This window comes from Thalassophryne amazonica, chromosome 8 (assembly GCF_902500255.1).
Source record: "Thalassophryne amazonica chromosome 8, fThaAma1.1, whole genome shotgun sequence".
Classification (NCBI taxonomy): domain Eukaryota; kingdom Metazoa; phylum Chordata; class Actinopteri; order Batrachoidiformes; family Batrachoididae; genus Thalassophryne; species Thalassophryne amazonica.
This window is the reverse complement of record NC_047110.1, coordinates 781,419-804,972: the sequence shown is the minus strand read 5'-3', so window position 1 is coordinate 804,972 and position 23,554 is coordinate 781,419. Positions and strand designations below refer to the sequence as shown.

Below are 23,554 nucleotides of genomic sequence, written 5' to 3'. Positions count from 1 at the left end.
CGTCTTTGTGGCTTATTTGAGCAAACTTTGGAAACATGAAGGCTTTCATCTGTAAAATAAAGCCTTAATGTGTCATTAGCTACGCAGGCAGGAGCAGCTCTTTTTATTGGAAGACTTTCATGGAGTTTTTGTTCTTTCAGTCTCTGAGCTGCGCCGCTGTGGCTCAGCTGGCTGCTGGGGGGGGACAGGCAGCAGTTCGTTCAGCACAAACAGCCTGGCTCAATTAAAAACATATCCGAGCATGGCGCAGTATAACAGAGTTGTCATAACGGTATAATGGCGCTACGCTGTTGTTCCATTGTCTGGGGAGAACCCTGATATGTGTGTGTGTCGCTATTTAAAATGTGGGCACAGGGATCAGACGTGTGCTTAAATCTATATTTAAGGTAAAAGGCCCGCCCCCTGCACCGTTGAGCCAGAGGTAGCACTGGCTGTGATGTCACAGGTTTTTCCGCCTCGGTCTGATTCAGTCTGGAAAACAAACAGCAGCACCACATTTATTTGATCTGGCCAGTCTGATTTAGACTGCAAACACAGAGGAACACGTCATTTATGAAGTGTTGGAGGGACACGAGGCAGTTCTCCTGCCTCTTGTTTTTTACTCATCTTTGTGCTTTGGTCAGTTTTGAACCTTCACTGTCTTTGTACCAGGAATCCCCATCAGTAGCCTGAGGGAGATCACCCTGCTTCTGAGGCTCAGACATCCCAACATCGTGGAGCTGAAGGAGGTGGTGGTCGGCAGCCAGCTGGAAAGGTGGTACACACGTGGTACTTTCACCGAAATCAAAACACTTTGTCACTCTGATGTTTTCTTCAGGCATGTAACCACACTGGAAATAAGCGTGTTTTATACGTGATGTGTTACACTCAGTGAGTGGTTCTGTGTCACCCCGTGTGGATTTGTTTGTTCTTCAGTCTCTGAAGTTTCTGTGTAGGCTGTCAGTTGTCCAGGTGGCTTAGTCTGACTTAGTCAAGACAAAAGTCAGACCACCAGAGCAAGAATTTTAGCTGAGGAAGCTTCTGCGATTTGAAGTGAAACGTCCTCACGTCAAGCAACCCAGTCCAGTCGAAGATTCAAGCTTCTCTACTATTCAGTCAATGAAGATGACCCAGTTCTGTGTGTTTCAGCCTGTTTCTGGTGATGAGTTACTGTGAGCAGGACCTCGCCAGTCTGCTGGAGAACATGCAGACTCCCTTCTCTGAAGCTCAGGTACGACACACTCAGGCTTCAAAAACTTTACAGTCTGGTTCATAAGTACTTGGACAGTGATGGTCTTGTCATTTTCTCTCTGTGCTCCACCACAATGGAGCTGAAATGAAACACTCCAAATGTTCTTGTAGCATCGACATTCAGCTTTAATTCCAGTGGTTTCACAAAAATGTCACATTAACCATTTAAAAATCATAGATTTTATACAGTCCCTCTATTTTTAGAACCTATAAGTAATTAGACAAACAAACGTAATTATAACTATTACAACTATATGTAATACAAGTTAAAAGTTAAAACACCCATCCGTGTGTGTGTGTGTGTGTGTTATAAATCTTGTTTTCAGATGTTGGGTCAGTTTTGAGACCAAACACTTTCCGTTCTGATTGTGAGATGGTAACTGTTCTCCTGTCCTACAGTTACATACCTTCTTACCTTTTTCAGGTGAAGTGCATTGTCCTGCAGTTGCTGAGAGGTTTGGAGTACCTCCACCACAACTTCATAGTGCACAGGTCAGTCCCAGACATGCAGTACTGACTGTTCTATTTTATTCTGTTTTTTTTTGTTTTTTTTAATCAGCACTTTGAGTGTGTAGAAAAGCAGAGCTGGCTGAAGCCCAGGTCATCGTTTCAGCCTGTTCAGAATTTGCCTGGCGTTGTGTGCTGAGGTGGGTGTAAGGTGGGCGTGTCCTGCAGTGGGACACGAGCTGTGACCCCATTTCAGATTTGTGGAAAACGTTACTGACATTTTCAGAATGTCGACAGAACACTGCAGAGAAATGACAGCGGGTGATGTGATGTGACTGCTGGGTTTAGTCCTTCTTCCTGTCTCCATGGTGACAGTCCTGCCAAATATGGGCATTTTTTAATCTAATATTGTCAAATTCTCTGTTGTTTATTAAAATCTCTGAGGAGTGGAGCGAGACGTGGGCAAGGTTTGGAGCGTAAACCATGTTAGCTTACTGTGGCTCTGTTCTTTCTTCTGATCAGGGACTTGAAGGTGTCCAATCTGCTGATGACAGACAAAGGCTGCGTGAAAATTGGTGAGTCACCATGACAACCACAGGCGAGCATGTCCGGTTTTTGTTTGTTTTAATCTTTAATAACATATCAGATATGAAGATTTTACTTTCCTCTGTAACTTTATAACCTTGCTAAAACATGTCCACAAAAACAGTTTAATATTGTGGGACAAACAGAAATGAGGAGGACATCAGTCCATGCTTCCTGAAAGTAAAGACAACAGACTTTACTGTTCTGTTGGTCAACATCCACAACCTGAACCTGCACATGATCCTGCTGCACAATATCAAAGCATCACACAGGCGTCCTGGAACCATCATATCCAAGGACGTCGCGCCGCACACGTCCAAGGACATACACTCCAGGCTACAGTGACATCACTTCCTGGTGTTTGGAATGTTATCATAACTCCACTTGTACCATTTGATTATAATTTACTGATCACTGTCAGTTGCACATCATCTCTGTAGCCCTCCTGGTTGTTGAAGACCCCAGCAGCCCGAGAAGGTCAAGAACAGGTTTCATTGACGCGGGGACACGCCCACGTTTCATTGACACAGAGGGTCAGGGTTTCACGGGGCCTCAGTAGTGATTTTTGGCATGGGTGAACCAGGCAGCCGCCCAGGGTGGCATTTTTTTATGACACAATTGGGGGGTGGGGGGGTGGGGGAGCACTTAAAAATAAATAAAAATGATCTGCCTTGCAAAGCAGTTTTCTATTATCTGTCATATTGTTGGGGTTGTTTTCTTCATTTCAACAGACTTCTGTGTCTGAGAGGAGGGCTGTCACTCAAATCTCACTCTTCAGAAAGGACCAATCACAGCAGAGCCAGGACCGACCCCTGGTACCCTCCCCCATTGTGCCAAAAGTTTTGGGCGAGAGAGCAGAAATGCATGTTGTGCGATCAGAAATCCACTTTGAGAGAGCGGGGCGATTAGAGATAATTTGTTTGTGTGCAATTAATATCTATCTACGTGTGTGAAATAATATAATCATGAATGAAGGGCTAATGCTAACTGGTGGTATAACACGTTTGTTAGCCTTCTTGCTATGATGCTCGCTAAGTTGGTATGTTTACACAACAATAATTCAGTCTGAACTCAACAAACATCTAATTTCACCATAAAATTGTACTCAAAATGGTCAGAGAAATTGTCAGGCTTTTCAAAATTATTATTTTACACACTGCTAAAAGCATAAACTGGACTTTGTTAGAGTGATGCACTAATGATAATAATAATAGTAAATTATTTGTGAGGCATTGTGAGGTAAACTGGCTGAAGCTGAGTTAAAGGTAAATAAAATAATTCTTTAACTAGTGCAAAAATAAATTTCAGTTTTTTTATGGGTGGATATTTTAGGGGAGGTCACTGTCACCACAGCAACGTCTGTCCTAAACGCAGACTGCAGTGTGCTGCATCAACTTTAGGCATGGCATCTCGCGGCTAGTCCAGCATCCTGTGGGCCATAGCCGCCATTCTCATGCGACGCCCTCCACACCTCGGTCAGAGAGAAAAGAACAGAATCAGTCTGCTGGAAAAACCACACCTAAGGTTTAATTCGTCAACAGTAAATCGACAGGAAAGCAGAGAAAATACTACTGGTGATTGTCGGCCGCCAGCTCTAAGCTTCACTAACAGACCCAGAATTTAGATAAAGTTGAAGCCGAGACCCATTCCATTACTAATAAAATGAATTTAGAAGGATATGAAGCATAGTTCCATATAATGCCAGTATGCTAGTCATACGAAAGGGAGAATAAGTGCGTCTTAAGTCTGGACTTGAAAGTCTCCACAGAATCTGACTGTTTTATTGATGCAGGGGGATCATTCCACAGAACAGGGGCACGATAAGAGAAAGCTTTGTGACCCGCAGACTTTTTATTCACCCTAGGTACACAAAGTAGTCCTGCACCCTGAGAACGCAGAGCCTGGGCTGGTACCTAGGGTTTAAGTAGGTCAGCTAAGTAGGGAGGTGCCAGTATAATATGTTGATCCATCGTGTCAAATGCAGCACTGAGACCTAATAGCACCAGATCCATAGTGGTGTCCGAATCCATTGTAAGCAGAAGATCATTCACCACTTTAGTGAGTGCCGTCTTTGTGGAATTATATTTTCTAAAAGCAGACTGCAGTGGCTCAAAAATTGCCCAATGTCATAATTTTCATCATCGTCAAATCAACGTGCAGGTCCATCTCTGATATGCTGTGGTGACCCAAAACAAGGGAGCAGCAGAAGGGACTTTTAATCATTTTTCAGGCCATGCTTGTTTTTGACCGGGCTCAGTGAGGCTTTCTACAAACCCTGAAACATCTTAATGAAGAGACTTGGCTTTTGGACCAAAGTAATCCAGCAGTCTTCAGAGTGGCTCTGCTCTCATGCTTTGTCACATGTGGTCCAGTTCAGGACCACTGAAACTCACCATATGAAGTCATGGCTTATTGTGACCCAAATATGTAAATATTGAAGAACACAAGAAGTGTTCAACTTTTTTCTAACAAACATGATGAATATGTCCCCATGAACCAGACATTTTACATCATAAACTGGGATTGTCCATCCATCCATTTTCTATACCCGCTTACTTCAATTAAGGGTCACAGAGGGCTGGAGTCTCTCCCAGCAGACATGGGGTGTGATGTGGGTTCACCCTGGACAGGACGCCAGTCTGTCACAGGGTCACATACAGACAAACACACACATTCACACCTATGGACAGTTTAAAGTCTCCAGTCCACTGAACCTGCATGTGTTTGTATGTGGGAGGAAGCTGGAGCACTGTGAGGGAACCCATACAAACACGGGGAGAACACACAAACTCCACACAGGAAGGACACAGGTTGTTTTCACACCAGTCAAGGTCACTCTGACACTTTGCTGTGTTTTTGTTTTTCAGTGTTTATTATTTATTCATTTTTATACTTCTTACACTTTCTCTTTTCTGTAAAAGCCTGCCTGATTCCTGCTGTGGAAACTCTGCAGTCATCAACATTTTGTCTTTAAGCTTCTTGACAGACTCGTGTTCTGAGGAGACTTTTTGCCCGCTGAGGGCGTGTGTCATTTATTGTTGTTATGACATGAGAGGTTTTTCCTGTGTGCAGCGGACTTTGGACTGGCCCGAATGTATGGCATCCCGCAGCAGCCAATGACACCCCGAGTGGTGACGCTGTGGTGAGTGTTGACGTGTTGGTGAGCGGCGACTAGGGATGGGTATCAAGAACTGGCTCCTTTCAGGTATCGTTAAGAATTGGTTCGATCCACCGACATCAATAACATTTACAGACCCTGCAGCGGGGCTGTAATCAACATTTCTGCAGTGCGGCTTTGCTTTGAAACTTGAACCAATGGAAGCACTGATTCGCAGATCGAAGCAATGCTTCAATTTGCTGCTTTGTTGATTCACAGTTTTCTTTCGCTTTATCTTAATTTTCCCTGCTAAAATCCTAAAGACCATATGTCTGTGAGTAATATTGACCTTTTTTATGTTAAACCGACATGTTCTTGTCTTCTGAAACAGTTAATAGATGTATTTTATAACTTAAAAACGGGACCGATGCTAACGCGTTAGCATGTCTATGGCATTTTCAATATTAAAGTTAGCATTAAGCTGTTTGCATCTCAGCATGTTTGTGTGCATGTTCTGTGTATAATAATTAATGGCTCAGTGTTCGTTGTCAAATTGTATTTTTTATTCATATATTAAAATAGCAACAACAATAATCAATCAATCAATCAATTTTATTTATATAGCGCCAAATCACAAGAAACAGTTGCCCCAAGGCGCTTTATATTGTAAGGCAAGGCCATACAATAATTACGTAAAAACCCCAACGGTCAAAACGACCCCCTGTGAGCAAGCACTTGGCGACAGTGGGAAGGAAAAACTCCCTTTTAACAGGAAGAAACCTCCAGCAGAACCAGGCTCAGGGAGGGGCAGTCTTCTGCTGGGACTGGTTGGGGCTGAGGGAGAGAACCAGGAAAAAGACATGCTGTGGAGGGGAGCAGAGATCAATCACTAATGATTAAATGCAGAGTGGTGCATACAGAGCAAAAAGAGAAAGAAACACTCAGTGCATCATGGGAACCCCCCAGCAGTCTACGTCTATAGCAGCATAACTAAGGGATGGTTCAGGGTCACCTGATCCAGCCCTAACTATAAGCTTTAGCAAAAAGGAAAGTTATAAGCCTAATCTTAAAAGTAGAGAGGGTGTCTGTCTCCCTGATCTGAATTGGGAGCTGGTTCCACAGGACAGGAGCCTGAAAGCTGAAGGCTCTGCCTCCCATTCTACTCTTACAAACCCTAGCAACTACAAGTAAGCCTGCAGTCTGAGAGCGAAGCGCTCTATTGGGATGATATGGTACTATGAGGTCCCTAAGATAAGATGGGACCTGATTATTCAAAACCTTATAAGTAAGAAGAAGAATTTTAAATTCTATTCTAGAATTAACAGGAAGCCAATGAAGAGAGGCCAATATGGGTGAAATATGCTCTTTTCTTCTAGTCCCCGTTGGTACTCTAGCTGCAGCATTTTGAATTAACGGAAGGCTTTTCAGGGAACTTTTAGGACAACCTGATAATAATTAATTACAGTAGTCCAGCCTAGAGGAAATAAATGCATGAATTAGTTTTTCAGCATCACTCTGAGACAAGACCTTTCTAATTTTAGAGATATTGCACAAATGCAAAAAAGCAGTCCTACATATTTGTTTAATATGCGCATTGAGTGACATATCCTGATCAAAAATGACTCCAAGATTTCGCACAGTATTACTAGAGGTCAGGGTAATGCCATCCAGAGTAAGGATCTGGTTAGACACCATGTTTCTAAGATTTGTGGGGCCAAGTACATTAACTTCAGTTTTATCTGAGTTTAAAAGCAGGAAATTAGAGGTCATCCATGTCTTTATGTCTGTAAGACAATCCTGCAGTTTAGCTAATTGGTGTGTGTCCTCTGGCTTCATGGATAGATAAAGCTGGGTATCATCTGCGTAACAATGAAATTTAAACAATGCTGTCTAATAATACTGCCTAAGGGAAGCATGTATAAAGTGAATAAAATTGGTCCTAGCACAGAACCTTGTGGAACTCCATAATTAACCTTAGTCTGTGAAGAAGATTCCCTATTTACATGAACAAATTGTAATCTATTAGATAAATATGATTCAAACCACCGCAGCGCAGTGCCTTTAATACCTATGGCATGCTCTAATCTCTGTAATAAACTTTTATGGTCAACAGTATCAAAAGCAGCACTGAGGTCTAACAGAACAAGCACGGAGATGAGTTCACTGTCTGAGGCCATAAGAAGATCATTTGTAACCTTCACTAATGCTGTTTCTGTACTATGATGAATTCTAAATCCTGACTGAAACTCTTCAAATAGACCATTCCTCTGCAGATGATCAGTTAGCTGTTTTACAACTACCCTTTCAAGAATTTTGGAGAGAAAAGGAAGGTTGGAGATTGGCCTATAATTAGCTAAGATAGCTGGGTCAAGTGATGGCTTTTTAAGTAATGGTTTAATTACTGCCACCTTAAAAGCCTGTGGTACATAGCCAACTAATAAAGATAGATTGATCATATTTAAGATAGAAGCATTAAATAATGGTAGGGCTTCCTTGAGCAGCCTGGTAGGAATGGGGTCTAATAGACATGTTGATGGTTTGGAGGAAGTAACTAATGAAAATAACTCAGACAGAACAATCGGAGAGAAAGAGTCTAACCAAATACCGGCATCACTGAAAGCAGCCAAAGATAATGATACGTCTTTGGGATGGTTATGAGTAATTTTTTCTCTAATAGTTAAAATTTTATTAGCAAAGAAAGTCATGAAGTCATTACTAGTTAAAGTTAAAGGAATACTCGGCTCAATAGAGCTCTGACTCTTTGTCAGCCTGGCTACAGTGCTGAAAAGAAACCTGGGGTTGTTCTTATTTTCTTCAATTAGTGATGAGTAGTAAGATGTCCTAGCTTTACGGAGAGCTTTTTTATAGAGCAACAGACTCTTTTTCCAGGCTAAGTAAAGATCTTCTAAATTAGTGAGACGCCATTTCCTCTCCAACTTATGGGTTATCTGCTTTAAGCTGCGAGTTTGTGAGTTATACCATGGAGTCAGGCACTTCTGATTTAAAGTTCTCTTTTTCAGAGGAGCTACAGCATCCAAAGTTGTCTTCAATGAGGATGTAAAACTATTGACGAGATACTCTATCTCACTCACAGAGTTTAGGTAGCTACTCTGCACTGTGTTGGTATATGGCATTAGAGAACATAAAGAAGGAATCATATCCTTAAACCTAGTTACAGCGCTTTCTGAAAGACTTCTAGTGTAATGAAACTTATTCCCCACTGCTGGGTAGTCCATCAGAGTAAATGTAAATGTTATTAAGAAATGATCAGACAGAAGGGAGTTTTCAGGGAATACTGTTAAGTCTTCAATTTCCATACCATAAGTCAGAACAAGATCTAAGATATGATTAAAGTGGTGGGTGGACTGATTTACATTTTGAGCAAAGCCAATTGAGTCTAATAATAGATTAAATGCAGTGTTGAGGCTGTCATTCTCAGCATCTGTGTGGATGTTAAAATCGCCCACTATAATTATCTTATCTGAGCTAAGCACTAAGTCAGACAAAAGGTCTGAAAATTCACAGAGAAACTCACAGTAAGGACCAGGTGGACGATAGACAAAAACAAATAAAACTGGTTTTTGGGATTTCCAATTTGGACTAAGAGTCAAGCTTTCAAATGAATTAAAGCTCTGTCTGGGTTTTTGATTAATTAATAAGCTGGAATGGAAGATTGCTGCTAATCCTCCACCTCAGCCCGTGCTACGAGCGTTCTGACAGTTAGTGTGACTCGGGAGTGTTGACTCATTTAAACTAACATATTCATCCTGCTGTAACCAGGTTTCTGTAAGGCAGAATAAATCAATATGTTGATCAATTATTATATCATTTACTAACAGGGAGAAGAGAGAGACCTAATGTTTAATAGACCGCATTTAACTGTTTTAGTCTGTGGTGCAGTTGAAGGTGCTATATTATTTTTTCTTTTTGAATTTTTATGCTTAAATAGATTTTTACTGGTTATTGGTGGTCTGGGAGCAGGCACCGTCTCTACGGGGATGGGGTAATGAGGGGACAGCAGGGGGAGAGAAGCTGCAGAGAGGTGTGTAAGACTACAACTCTACTTCCTGGTCCCAACCCTGGATAGTCACGGTTTGGAGGATTTAAGAAAATTGGCCAGATTTCTAGAAATTAGAGCTGTTCCATCCAAAGTGGGATGGATGCCGTCTCTCCTAACAAGACCAGGTTTTCCCCAGAAGCTTTGCCAATTATCTATGAAGCCCACCTCATTTTTTGGACACCACTCAGACAGCCAGCAATTCAAGGAGAACATGCGGCTAAACATGTCACTCCCGGTCCGATTGGGCAGGGGCCCAGAGAAAACTACAGAGTCCGACATTGTTTTTGCAAAGTTACACACTGATTCAGTGTTAATTTTAGTGACCTCCAATTGGTGTAACCGGGTGTCATTACTGCCCACGTGAATTACAATCTTACCAAATTTACGCTTAGCCTTAGCCAGCAGTTTCAAATTTCCTTCAGTGTCGCCTGCTCTGGCCTCCGGAAGACAAGTGACCAGTGGTTGCTGGTGTCGCTAACTTCACATTTCTCAAAACAGAGTCGCCAATAACCAGAGTTTGATCCTCAGCGGGTGTGTCGTCGAGTGGGGAAAAACGGTTAGAAATGTGAACGGGTTTGCAGTGTACACGGGGCTTCTGTTTAGGACTACGCGTCCTCCTCACAGTCACCCAGTCGGCCTGCTTTCCTGGCTGCTCGGGATCTGCCAGAGGGAAACTAACGGCGGCTAAGCTACCTTGGTCTGCACCGACTACAGGGGCCTGGCTAGCTGTAGAATTTTCCACGGTGCGGAGCCGAGTCTCCAGTTCGCCCAGCCTGGCCTCCAAAGCTATGAATAAGCTACACTTATTACAAGTACCATTACTGCTAAAGGAGGCCGAGGAATAACTAAACATTTCACACCCAGAGCAGAAAAGTGCAGGACAGACAGGAGAAGCTGCCATGCTAAACCGGCAAAGAGCTAGTAGCTGCGCTAAGCTAGCGGATTCCTAAAAACACACAAAGTGAATAATGTGTAAATAATTTAGAGGTGATTCAGCAGAGGGAGTGCTTTAGTTAAGGCACGTGAAGATTACACTGTGAATCAAATCGTTATCTAGGTAACTAGATCAATCTAACTGCACAGATTAAACAGCTAACAGATACAGCAAAACACCGCTGTGCTCCGGAACAGGAAGTGATACAATACCGCAGTGAGAGCCAACCACCAGTAGAGGCAATAATAGTAATAATAACTCATAATAACCAATACAATAACTAATACAATCTAAAATACAAAAAGATCCGGATGAAACAAAACACAACAGAAAAGATAAAACCAACTAACAATGAAAATAAATAAATACATACAGAAATAAATAAGTGTTTCCTGTGAACACCTAGTGACTCTTACACCTCCATTTCATCCCTGTCTTATTTAAGTTTAATGACAGTTGGTTTCGGTCAAACCATATTGTCAATGTGTTAATTTCTTTAGTGATTTCCTCCAGAACTATCTGACAAACTAGAAAACTGCTGCATCCTAGTAAGAGCAGAATACTACTGGAATGAATTTGAATAAGGAAAGTTGGGTTTTGTTCTCACTAAATGGATGCTGCACTCACTGCAGTTTATTGTCTGGAATAGTCCCAGATTGCATTTCAGAGCTTCTAGAATTCAAACATTTTTGTGCAGGTGGTGTTGGAGGTAATTTTGGGTTTCAGCTTTTTTTGTTTTTCACCACTTTCATCCCTGAATGTCAATCGTGAGTCACTTTTGTGCAGATTAAAGTTACTAACTGGGACTCCTGCCTTGTTGGGAGAAAGAAACGAAAATCGTCTTCCGTTCTGTTCACACAGCTCCAAACGTTGCGCGGCTCTCTGACGAGTCAAGTTAGAACGATAGAGTCCACTCGGAATTAATAACTTCAAAGAGAAACACTGTTTAAATCAAATGATGCCTCTTTCCAAATGTTGTAATACAAACAAACTGCAATCGATCATAATGTTTTTTCCTCCCAAAATGAGACGTCCTGCGCTGACGTGCAGCAGCCGGCTGAGCTCAGGTCAGAGGTATGGAGAGACATTCATGCCAAAATGTCTGAAAGGAAATGCTTTGGACAAAAACTAGATATTTATTTTTATTTATGTCCAGAGATCAAGGATCCAGTGACCAATTTAAAATGTTGTTGACATAGAAAACCTGTAAAGTCTACTTTTACTACACAGAAAATTCACAGGAGGCATCGATAAGGGAATCGATAAGGAATCGGATCGATAAGCGGAATCGATAATGGCATCGATATCGATAAAATCTTATCAGTACCCATCCCTAGTGGTGACACGGTGGTGAGTGGTCCTCTAGCGTATTTGCGCTGCATGGCCTCCTTACATTAATGATCTGCAGATCAGTCTGATGCTGCCTCAGTGGAAACGCGTCTGTCTAATCCTCCTCAGGAATCCCTTCTTAGCTTCATTATCTCCCGTGTGTCCTTCATGACTGCTTCTGTCTGCAGGTACAGAGCACCAGAGCTCCTCCTAGGGACCAAGACCCAGACTACAGCACTCGACATGTGGTGAGGCACCGATACCACCTGCAGACACAGAGGAACCAGACATGAAAGTCCACCGTGTTGAAAAATTAGTCTTTTAAAGGAAATCTGCACCAGTGTCAGATCCCCAGAACAGAACGGAAGCCCGTTGATTCTGCTGCATCAGAGTGTTAGATAATATCTGTGCTAATTCTTTATTTTATGTTAGCTGTCAACAGTGTTGCCACAGTTACTTTGAAAAAGTAATCCAATTACTGATTACTGATTACTCCTTGAAAAAGTAACTTAGTTACTTTACTGATTACTCAATTGTAAAAGTAACTAAGTTAGATTACTAGTTACTTTTTTAGTTACTTTTCCCAGTTGCCGACAACAACCCTCTGCCACGTCAACATGACAATGATACCTGTTTTGCCAAAACTCACTTTGTAGTCACCCTTTCTTGACTTCAATAAAAATAAATACTTGTTTTATAAAAAATAAAATAAAGACCTCTTTCTTGACCTCATATTTAACTGTTGACAGCACTGTAACAGTAAAACTTGCAATTTCTAACCTACATTGTTTATAAATGTAACTATTAAATTCTAACATTTTTCTAACATTTAAATTCTCTCTAAACATTTTACTTGTCAAAATTATTATTATTTTAAGCAATATTAGTAGTTGTAGTAAAAAACGGCTTCAAAACTGGACCTTTAATCTAGGGGTGTTGTGGGGGGGGGCACATCCTTGCCCCACGCCCCCATTCCATCTGGATTCGCCCCTGCTTTGGCGTTTGAGCACAAAGAATGGATAACATTTATTTATGCAGAAAACATGACCAGATTTACAGGTAAGAAAGTTTTATTGCGTTTTCACATCATGTGGTCCTCAGAAAGAGAGTTTAGGTGCATTTGAGTGGAAAATAGTGTTAGTTGTTGATCAGCTGTTTTTAACGAGACGATACGGAGCAGCTCAGCTCAGAATTCTAAATAAAGGAGGAAAAAAGTATAAAAATGTCTTTGTAAAGCTCAGTGCAGGTGTGCTGATCACCGCCCTTTAAGAGGTGAGGACGAGTCGAGCAGCTGCAAAAAACCGCGGATGAAAAGCTCACAGCTCGCTTAAAGTGGGACGTTCAGTCGAACCCCGACCTCCTGCCCACAGACCAAGTTTAATGCTGCTATCGACCCACAATGAAAAATAATAGTAACGCACAGTGACATGGAGAAGTAACTTTAATCTGATTACTGACTTGGAAAGATTAACACGTTAGATTACTCGTTACTAAAAGAAGTGGTCAGATTAGAGTAACGCGTTACGTAACGCGTTACCGGCATCACTGGCTGTCAAGTATTTTTCTGTGTTGTGTGTTTGGAAGTTCTGAGAAATAGAAGTTAAGTTTCACTTCCATCATATGTCCAAGTTTCAGACACAGAGAGAGCTCCCCCTGTTGGTCAGAGCCGGTAACGTTATGTGAGACTAAACCACACCCATTGTTAACACCCAAAGGTATTAAAGTGTTGTACAATATACTTTGTGTGCCTTCACAAGATGGACACTGTCTGTGAGGGACACAGACCTGGGTTTGGTTGTGACCTTTAATAAGCTAAAAATGAGGAAAACATTGGTTTGGTTGTTGTTAAGGGGCAGTAAATTTCATGAAAGAACCAGGTACAAATAACAAGAGCAACACAGACACGTTTTTTTTTTTTTTTTTTTGGGGGGGGGGGTCTTTGCAGGGCTGTCGGCTGTATTCTGGCTGAACTGTTGGCCCACAAACCTCTGCTGCCTGGAACCTCTGAGATCCAGCAGGTTGACCTGATCGTCCAGCTTCTGGGGACCCCCAATGAGAACATCTGGCCGGTGAGTTCTGGGCCGCATGTGATCGTCCTGCGGTTCCTGGGATGGTTTGCTGTGGTTGATGCTGACAGATACAGTTTCAGTCTAACTCTAAATTACAGTCTGGGATTATTTTGTTGGGTTTATCAGCATCAAGGTAGAGTCTTCTGATGATTAAAGTTTTGTGACAGTTTATGGTGTACGGTGGCCACGAGAGGCCACAATGCAAGCAACTGCAGAAAAGACCAAAAAAAAAAAAACACCTCTTTAAATCAGCAACACAGATGTGCTGCAAAAATCCACAAAACAGAAGAGACAAGTTTGTGTCCTGAGGGCACGTCCTGGTTGTTTCTTCACACAGTGCTCTGCCACAAACTGATTTGCTTATTCAGTTGCCTGTTCGTACTTGATTGGTTGCACACCTGAGTGAGGTAATCGGTTTGTGGCAGACCAGGAGCAGATGGAGAATGTGTAGGTTAGATGGTCCTAGAGGACAGGTTGGAGAACCACTGCTCACCAAATAATGAGTGAAAGTGTTGAGCTGTGGAGGTCACGTGTTTCCGGTTGAGGGTGGAGCTGACAGTCTGCAGCTCCTGGACATGTACCTGTACGTGGGGAGTGTTTGTAGAACCGTTGCCCTGTCTCAGCACTGACATTCACATCTCTGAGTCCTCGGACTTTCAGACTGAGAAGACCTGGAAAGAGCTTCTTGGGTCATGTAGGGTTGGTGATGTTAGAACATACAAGAAGCCACCAGAGAACATCAGACCAGCATTTTTTTGTTGTGACCTTCTACTTCACGTGCTCCCAGAACACACACACACGCATACACACAGATAGAAGCGTTAAGGTTTTTTTGTTCCAGGGTTTCTCCAAACTGCCCCTCATCGGTCAGTACACACTCCGGAAACAACCGTACAACAACCTGAAGAACAAGTTCACCTGGCTGTCAGAGGCCGGACACAGACTGCTCAACCTGCTCTTCATGTACAACCCACAGCGCAGGTACACACACACACACACACACACACACACACACACACACACACACACACACACACACACACACACACACACACACACACACACACACACACACACACACACACAGTGCAGCCTTACAAAATATGTTAAGAAAACACATGAAGCAAGATTAGCCTGTTAGCTTTAGCTTGTTTGGTAACTCTGAGATGGGGGCGTGTCCAGGCGTCATTTGACCTGCCCAGGTCACATCTCTTTAGCCATTTATGGGTTGGCTTGGAGTTGGGTGGAGTTAAACACTGCCAACATGGCGACACCCAAATCCGCCCAATCTGAGCCTCAGAAACCCTGTGGGTGGAGTCACAGAGGGCGTGTCTAGTCGTCCATCATACCATCAACCGTTATGGACACAGTTTGTATGCACCACACCGACGCCATCTTCCCCGGCCTTTGAGCCAGATGTTTTCAGATGATGCCCACGCACGCTGACAAACTGTTTTTTTTAAATGCTGCTTTATTAACAGCAATATTTTATTTAATAAATATTTGTCCAACCCCAGGGACCCTTGGACACAGCTACGTGTTTCAGGTGTGTCTGCCGTCTTATTTGAATGTTCCTGGGAAGTTCTTCCTGTGTATCCACATTCCATTATGCCGAAAAGCAAAACCCGATTGTGACGTACTGCTTTTTGGTTTCAGCTGTGCCGCTGGCCACTAGAGGTCACTGTTGCTTGTGTGTCTTGTCTTCGTGTGTCCACAGAGCTGTCCAATAACAGTGTTGTTTTGTCTCTCAGGGCGACGGCTAAAGACTGTTTGGAGAGTTCCTACTTCAAAGAGAAACCACTACGTGAGTCCATGAGTGACATCATCTCCTCACTTTGCACTTGTTGGTTTTGTATCAGTGTTGTGTATCAGTTTTTTAAAAATAATTCGTCTTTGTTCATCATTATTATCACTTTATTGGGGCGTTGCTAGGCCAGTATCGTAGATTTACGTCGACGCTACCTGGCTATACCCGTCCGCTGTGCGTAAACAAATGACATCATAGCGCGCAGCCCAAGAACTGTCCACAGAGGAAAAAAAAAAAAACTGTCCACAGAGGAAAAGATAAAAAGGCAAGAAATGTGTGTTGGTCCCAAAATTGATATTCTGGATGATTTTCTCATGGATAGTACGAAATTGAACAGCAGCTAAAGCAGCCAGCTTGATGAGGACGCACTGCGGAATTTGGAGAGCAGTGCGCGCCAGCCGACACGACAAAAGTTAAAGTGAGCCAACATATGTACACGTTATGTGTTGTGTATCTCAGTAAAGTGATAATACAATAACATGCTTTTGGAGGGCGGTATGCATTTTCTGAGTCCCTCCGCCCATGCCGTCGCCCAAAATGGCAGCTATTCACCCTTGTCTAACTTGGGCGAATAGCTGCCATTTTGAGTGACTGGGCGTGGACGGAGGGACTCAGAAAATGCATACCGCCCTCCAAAAGCATGTTATTGTATTATCTTTCTATTATGAAATACAGGGGGATATAGTGATCAGTATGTCTGTCTGTCTGTCTGTTTGTTCGCCTGTCTGTTTGTGTGCCTGCTTGCCTGTCTGTTTGTTCACCTGTCTGTTTGTGCGCCTGCCTGTCTGTCTGTCTGCTTGTCCACCTGTCTGTCTGTCTGTCTGTTTGTGCGCCTGCCTGTCTGTCTGTCTGCTTGTCCGCCTGTCTGTCTGTCTGTCTGTTTGTGCGCCTGCCTGTCTGTCTGTCTGCTTGTCCGCCTGTCTGTCTGTCTGTCTGTTTGTGCGCCTGCCTGTCTGTCTGTCTGCTTGTCCGCCTGCCTGTCTGTCCGTCTGTCTGTTTGTACGCCTGCCTGTCTGCTTGTCCGCCTGTCTGTCTGTTTGATAATTGGCAAAGCTTCTGGAGAAAACCTGGTCTTGTTAGGAGAGACGGCATCCATCCCACTTTGGATGGAGCAGCTCTCATCTCTAGAAATCTGGCCAATTTTATTAAACCCTCCAAACCGTGACTATCCAGGGTTGGGACCAGGAAGCAGAGTTGTAGTCTTACACACCTCTCTGCAGCTTCTCTCCCCCTGCCGTCCCCCCAATACCCCATCCCCGTAGAGACGGTGCCTGCTCCCAGACCACCAATAACCAGTAAAAATCTATTTAAGCATAAAAATTCAAAAAGAAAAAATAGTATAGCACCTTCAACTGCACCACAGACTAAAACAGTTAAATGTGGTCTATTAAACATTAGGTCTCTCTCTTCTAAGTCCCTGTTAGTAAATGATATAATAATTGATCAACATATTGATTTATTCTGCCTTACAGAAACCTGGTTACAGCAGGATGAATATGTTAGTTTAAATGAGTCAACACCCCCGAGTCACACTAACTGCCAGAATGCTCGTAGCACGGGCCGAGGCGGAGGATTAGCAGCAATCTTCCACTCCAGCTTATTAATTAATCAAAAACCCAGACAGAGCTTTAATTCATTTGAAAGCTTGACTCTTAGTCTTGTCCATCCAAATTGGAAGTCCCAAAAAACAGTTTAATTTGTTATCTGTTGTCCACCTGGTCGTTACTGTGAGTTTCTCTGTGAATTTTCAGACCTTTTGTCTTAGTGCTTAGCTCAGATAATTATAGTGGGCGATTTTAACATCCACATAGATGCTGAGAATGACAGCCTCAACACGGCATTTAATCTATTATTAGACTCAATTGGCTTCGCTCAAAATGTAAATGAGTCCACCCACCACTTTAACCATACTTTAGATCTTGTTCTGACTTATGGTATGGAAATTGAAGACTTAACAGTATTCCCTGAAAACCCCCTTCTGTCTGATCATTTCTTAATAACATTTACATTTACTTTAATGGACTACCCAGCAGTGGGGAATAAGTTTCATTACAGTAGAAGTCTTTCGGAAAGCGCTGTAAATAGGTTTAAGGATATGATTCCTTCTTTATGTTCTCCAATGCCATATACCAACACAGTGCAGAGTAGCTACCTAAACTCTGTGAGTGAGATAGATTATCTCGTCAGTAGTTTTATATCCTCATTGAAGACAACTTTGGATGCTGTAGCTCCTCTGAAAAAGAGAGCCTTAAATCAGAAGTGCCTGACTCCGTGGTATAACTCACAAACTCACAGCTTAAAGCAGATAACCCGTAAGTTGGAGAGGAAATGGCGTCTCACTAATTTAGAAGATCTTCACTTAGCCTGGAAAAAGAGTCTGTTGCTCTATAAAAAAGCCCTCCGTAAAGCTAGGACATCTTACTACTCATCACTAATTGAAGAAAATAAGAACAACCCCAGGTTTCTTTTCAGCACTGTAGCCAGGCTGACAGAGTCAGAGCTCTACTGAGCCGAGTATTCCTTTAACTTTAACTGTAATGACTTCATGACTTTCTTTGCTAATAAAATTTTAACTATTAGAGAAAAAATTACTCATAACCATCCCAAAGACATATCGTTATCTTTGGCTGCTTTCAGTAATGCTGGTATTTGGTTAGACTCTTTCTCTCCAATTGTTCTGTCTGAGTTATTTTCATTAGTTACTTCCTCCAAACCATCAGTATGTCTATTAGACCCCATTCCTACCAGGCTGCTCAAGGAAGCCCTACCATTAATTAATGCTTTGATCTTAAATATGATCAATCTATCTTTATTAGTTGGCTATGTACCACAGGCTTTTAAGGTGGCAGTAATTAAACCATTACTTAAAAAGCCATCACTTGACCCAGCTATCTTAGCTAATTATAGGCCAATCTCCAACCTTCCTTTTCTCTCAAAAATTCTTGAAAGGGTAGTTGTAAAACAGCTAACTGATCATCTGCAGAGGAATGGTCTATTTGAAGAGTTTCAGTCAGGGTTTAGAATTCATCATAGTACAGAAACAGTATTAGTGAAGGTTACAAATGATCTTCTTATGGCCTCAGACAGTGGACTCATCTCTGTGCTCGTCCTTTTAGAGATTAGAGCATGTCATAGGTATTAAAGGCACTGCGCTGTGGTGGTTTGAATCATATTTATCTAATAGATTACAATTTGTTCATGTAAATGGGGAGTCTTCTTCACAGACTAAGGTTAATTATGGAGTTCCACAAGGTTCTGTGCTAGGACCAATTTTATTCACTTTATACATGCTTCCCTTAGGCAGTATTATTAGACACCATTGCTTAAATTTTCATTGTTACGCAGATGATACCCAGCTTTATCTATCCATGAAGCCAGAGGACACACACCAATTAGTTAAACTGCAGGAATGTATTTCAGACATAAAGACATGGATGACCTCTAATTTCCTGCTTTTAAATTCAGATAAAACTGAAGTTATTGTACTTGGCCCCACAAATCTTAGAAACATGGTGTCTAACCAGATCCTCACTGACCTCTAGTAATACTGTGAGAAATCTTGGAGTCATTTTTGATCAGGATATGTCATTCAAAGCGCATATTAAACAAATATGTAGGACTGCTTTTTTACATTTGCGCAATATCTCTAAAATTAGAAAGGTCTTGTCTCAGAGTGATGCTGAAAAACTAATTCATGCATTTATTTCCTCTAGGCTGGACTATTGTAATGCATTTATTTCCTCTAGGCTGGACTATTGTAATTCATTATTATCAGGTTGTCCTAAAAGTTCCCTAAAAAGCCTTCAGTTAATTCAAAATGCTGCAGCTAGAGTACTGACGGGGACTAGAAGGAGAGAGCATATTTCACCCATATTGGCCTCTCTTCATTGGCTCCCTGTTAATTCTAGAATAGAATTTAAAATTCTTCTTCTTACTTATAAGGTTTTGAATAATCAGGTCCCATCTTATCTTAGGGACCTCATAGTACCATATCACCCCAATAGAGCGCTTCGCTCTCAGACTGCAGGCTTACTTGTAGTTCCTAGGGTTTGTAAGAGTAGAATGGGAGGCAGAGCCTTCAGCTTTCAGGCTCCTCTCCTGTGGAACCAGCTCCCAATTCAGATCAGGGAGACAGACACCCTCTCTACTTTTAAGATTAGGCTAAAAAACTTTCCTTTTTGCTAAAGCTTATAGTTAGGGCTGGATCAGGTGACCCTGAACCATCCCTTAGTTATGCTGCTATAGACTTAGACTGCTGGGGGGTTCCCATGATGCACTGAGTGTTTCTTTCTCTTTTTGCTCTGTATGCACCACTCTGCATTTAATCATTAGTGATTGATCTCTGCTCCCCTCCACAGCATGTCTTTTTCCTGGTTCTCTCCCTCAGCCCCAACCAGTCCCAGCAGAAGACTGCCCCTCCCTGAGCCTGGTTCTGCTGGAGGTTTCTTCCTGTTAAAAGGGAGTTTTTCCTTCCCACTGTTGCCAAGCGCTTGCTCACATGGGGTTGTTCTGACCGTTGGGGTTTTTCTGTAATTATTGTATGGCTTTTGCCTTACAATATAAAGCGCCTTGGGGCGACTGTTTGTTGTGATTTGGCGCTATATAAATAAAATGTTTTTTTTTGTTTTTTTTGCCGCTGCTCCTCCGGGTCGAAAGGAGTCAGTTGAGGTGGCTCGGGCATTTTTTCCGGATGCCCCCTGGACGCCTCACTGGAGAGGTGTTCCGGGCACGTCCCACTGGGAGGAGGCCCCGGGGAAGACCCAGGACACGCTGGAGGGATTACATCTTTTGGCTGGCGTTCCCCCGGAGGAGCTGGGGGAGGTGTGTGTGGATCGGGAGGTCTGGGCGGCTTTGCTTGAGCTGCTGCCCCCGCGACCCGACTGCGGATAAAGCGGAAGAAAATGGATGGATGGATGATTTTTTTTTTTTTTTTTGGTCTGCCTGTCTGTCTGTCCGCCTGTCTGTCTGTCTGTGCGCCTGTCTGTCTGTCTGTCTGTCTGTGCGCCTGTCTGTCTGTCTGCCTGTCTGTCCGCCTGTCTGTCCGTCTGTCTGTTTGTCCACCTGCCTGTCCGCTTGTCTGTTTGTTTGTCTGCCTGTCTGTCTGTCGGTCTGTCTGTTTGTGCGCCTGCCTGTCCGCTTGTCATCATCACGATTGTCGGGGCGTCCTTAAGATTGTCAGAAGGGGAAGATCAGGTCCGATATTGTCCTGCCGTGTGAACCAGAAGAGTGAAATTTCACGGTAAGCCAACCAGAGGCAGAGGTGGACAGTTAGTGTAAACACACACACACACACACACAGAGTGTGTGTTATTAGTCTTGTTTTTTTTTTTCTTTCAGCCTGTGAACCGGACTTGATGCCGACTTTCCCTCATCATCGGAATAAGCGTGCTGCTGCTCCAGCAGCAGAAGGTCACTCTAAACGCAGCAAAGTGTGACAGTGAGGAGACTGTGTGTTGCTCTCTGCGCCGAGCACTGCGATGCTGATGCTCTGCTCGGGCTGAACACGAAGGTGGCCTCCTGTTGTTGCTATGAGGAGGCAGTGCTGCTGTTTGCTATATGTGACTGAGATGGTTTTTGTTTAGACACTCATCATGTCACTGATTCTGCACAGAAAAGTGGATTCTGAATCTGTGGCCTCTGACAGAATCTCAGTCATCTTTGTTTTTAATGTTAAACCAGCAGCAGGTCAACATCCTTCAGTGTTTGTCTGTTTATGCAACGTTCTGAACCTTGTGTCCAACAAAAGCATAAAACAAAAGTCCTACAGCACACGTCTCTGCACCTCCGCAGCACTCCAGCTCTCTGAAGGGCTCAGTTGGGAACTTGGCTGTGGTCAAGAAACAAACCTTAAATCGCTGGCAACACCAATTCCCTATTGCACACATTAGCTTCAGCATGCTAACTAACTCTGGTGTTAGCATGCTGAGGCTAATGCTGGAGTAAAGATGCTAAAGACTAACTCCGGTGTTAGCATGCTGAGGCTAATGCTGGAGTAAAGATGCTAAAGGCTAACTCCGGTGTTAGCATGCTGAGGCTAATGCTGGAGTAAAGATGCTAAAGGCTAACTCCGGTGTTAGCATGCTGAGGCTAATGCTGGAGTAAAGATGCTAAAGACTAACTCCGGTGTTAGCATGCTGAGGCTAATGCTGGAGTAAAGATGCTAAAGGCTAACTCCGGTGTTAGCATGCTGAGGCTAATGCTGGAGTAAAGATGCTAAAGGCTAACTCCGGTGTTAGCATGTTGAGACTAATGCTGGAGTAAAGATGCTAAAGACTAGCCTGTTTGCCTATTTTTTTGTTGTTGTTTCTGACCTGATTAAATATTGATCTTCAGAGTTCAGTCATTTATTCAACATTTGTATGAAGTCAGTCATTTGGAAGTGTTGTGTGATTGTACTAAGAGTATCAATAAAACAGTCTTATTTATTGTACATTTTTATTATTATTTTATTGTGTCACATGCATCATGTTCTGTATTGACTCAGAATAATTAATGCCATGATTCTACTCTCCATTACAGTAGGTAGTCGAAAACCCCTTTAGACAGGTGCAGGAAATCACGTTGAACACCACATGACGCCAAAAAGGCACTCAGCTGGCCAGGACATTACAAGGTCCTGTCTGTATCAATGGTCGCCAGGAAGAATGAAGCTGCATTTATCCAGAAGATGCACAAATACCACATGGAACACCTCGTAGAGCACCACATGACCGCCTGACAGGTGCATAGCAGGTAAGTTAAGCGAGTTTGGACACAAACTCAGGAAAAAACGAGCAGACAGCCACCAGGCGCGCAGCGATCGGGGCTGTTAGCCGTGATTTTTATGAATAAAGTTCATTTTAGAAATCAGAATAGCTTTTGTTCAAGGACTTTGACTTTGGTTTGAGTTGCACTCTCTCAGTACAAACTCCGGGCCGATCCGCTCATTCGTTGGCCGTTGCAGAGCGCCGCCATCTTGGTTAGCGTCAGACACCCAGACATAAATAGAAATCGATGGGCATGATCTATGTTTTAAGAGAGTTTCAGGATAAATCTGTATTTTCCGTGCTGTTACGTTTAATCAAACTCAGTCCCACATTTGTACAGCTGCTGTTTCACAGAAGAGGATCAGAGTGTTTATAGAATGGATTTGAATGAATTTGTTCGTCTCAGTCCAGATACAACCCCTGGCAATAATTATGGAATCATCAGCCTCGGAGGATGTTCATTCAGTTGTTTAATTTTGTAGAAAAAAAAGCAGATCACAGACATGACACAAAACTAAAGTCATTTCAAATGGCAACTTTCTGGCTTTAATAAACACTATAAGAAATCAGGAAAAAAAAAAATTGTGGCAGTCAGTAACGGTTACTTTTTAGACCAAGCAGAGGGAAAAAAATATGGACTCACTCAATTCTGAGGAATAAATTATGGAATCACCCTGTAAATTTTCATCCCCAAAACTAACACCTGCATCAAATCAGATCTGCTCGTTAGTCTGCATCTAAAAAGGAGTGATCACACCTTGGAGAGCTGTTGCACCAAGTGGACTGACATGAATCATGGCTCCAACATGAGAGATGTCAATTGAAACAAAGGAGAGGATTATCAAACTCTTAAAAGAGGGTAAATCATCACGCAATGTTGCAAAAGATGTTGGTTGTTCACAGTCAGCTGTGTCTAAACTCTGGACCAAATACAAACAACAGGGGAAGGTTGTTAAAGGCAAACATACTGGTAGACCAAGGAAGACATCAAAGTGTCAAGACAGAAAACTTAAAGCAATATGTCTCAAAAATTGAAAATGCACAACAAAAATGAACGAATGGGAGGAAACTGGAGTCAATGTCTGTGACCGAACTGTAAGAAACCGCCTAAAGGAAATGGGATTTACATACAGAAAAGCTAAACGAAAACCATCATTAACACCTACGAGGTCTATTAGATAAGAAACCGACACTTTTTTTTAACTATATGGATTTGAATGACGTGCGATTACACCAATCATGCTTGATAC

At 42.6% G+C, this 23,554-nt stretch overlaps 1 protein-coding gene across 1 annotated transcript; it reads left to right on the top strand.

The window, feature by feature from the left end:
* Positions 1–631: 631 nt before the first annotated feature.
* cdk10 (cyclin-dependent kinase 10) lies at positions 632–21,990 on the top strand. The gene is made up of 10 exons (XM_034175660.1): positions 632–754; positions 1,129–1,210; positions 1,655–1,722; positions 2,200–2,252; positions 5,335–5,404; positions 11,871–11,930; positions 13,628–13,751; positions 14,593–14,732; positions 15,503–15,555; positions 20,896–21,990. The coding sequence occupies exons 2-10, from the start codon at positions 1,142–1,144 to the stop codon at positions 20,991–20,993; spliced, it is 735 nt and encodes a 244-aa protein (XP_034031551.1). The 5' UTR covers positions 632–754; positions 1,129–1,141; the 3' UTR covers positions 20,994–21,990.
* The last annotated feature ends 1,564 nt before the right edge of the window (positions 21,991–23,554 follow it).

Coding starts and splice junctions, on each gene's coding strand:
- cdk10 (XM_034175660.1), top strand. CDS start 1,142: ATGAGTTACTGTGAGCAGGACCTCGCCAGTCTGCTGGAGAACATGCAG. Junction 1,211..1,654: donor CTCCCTTCTCTGAAGCTCAG/GTACGACACACT, acceptor TACCTTTTTCAG/GTGAAGTGCATTGTCCTGCA. Junction 14,733..15,502: donor ATGTACAACCCACAGCGCAG/GTACACACACAC, acceptor TTTGTCTCTCAG/GGCGACGGCTAAAGACTGTT.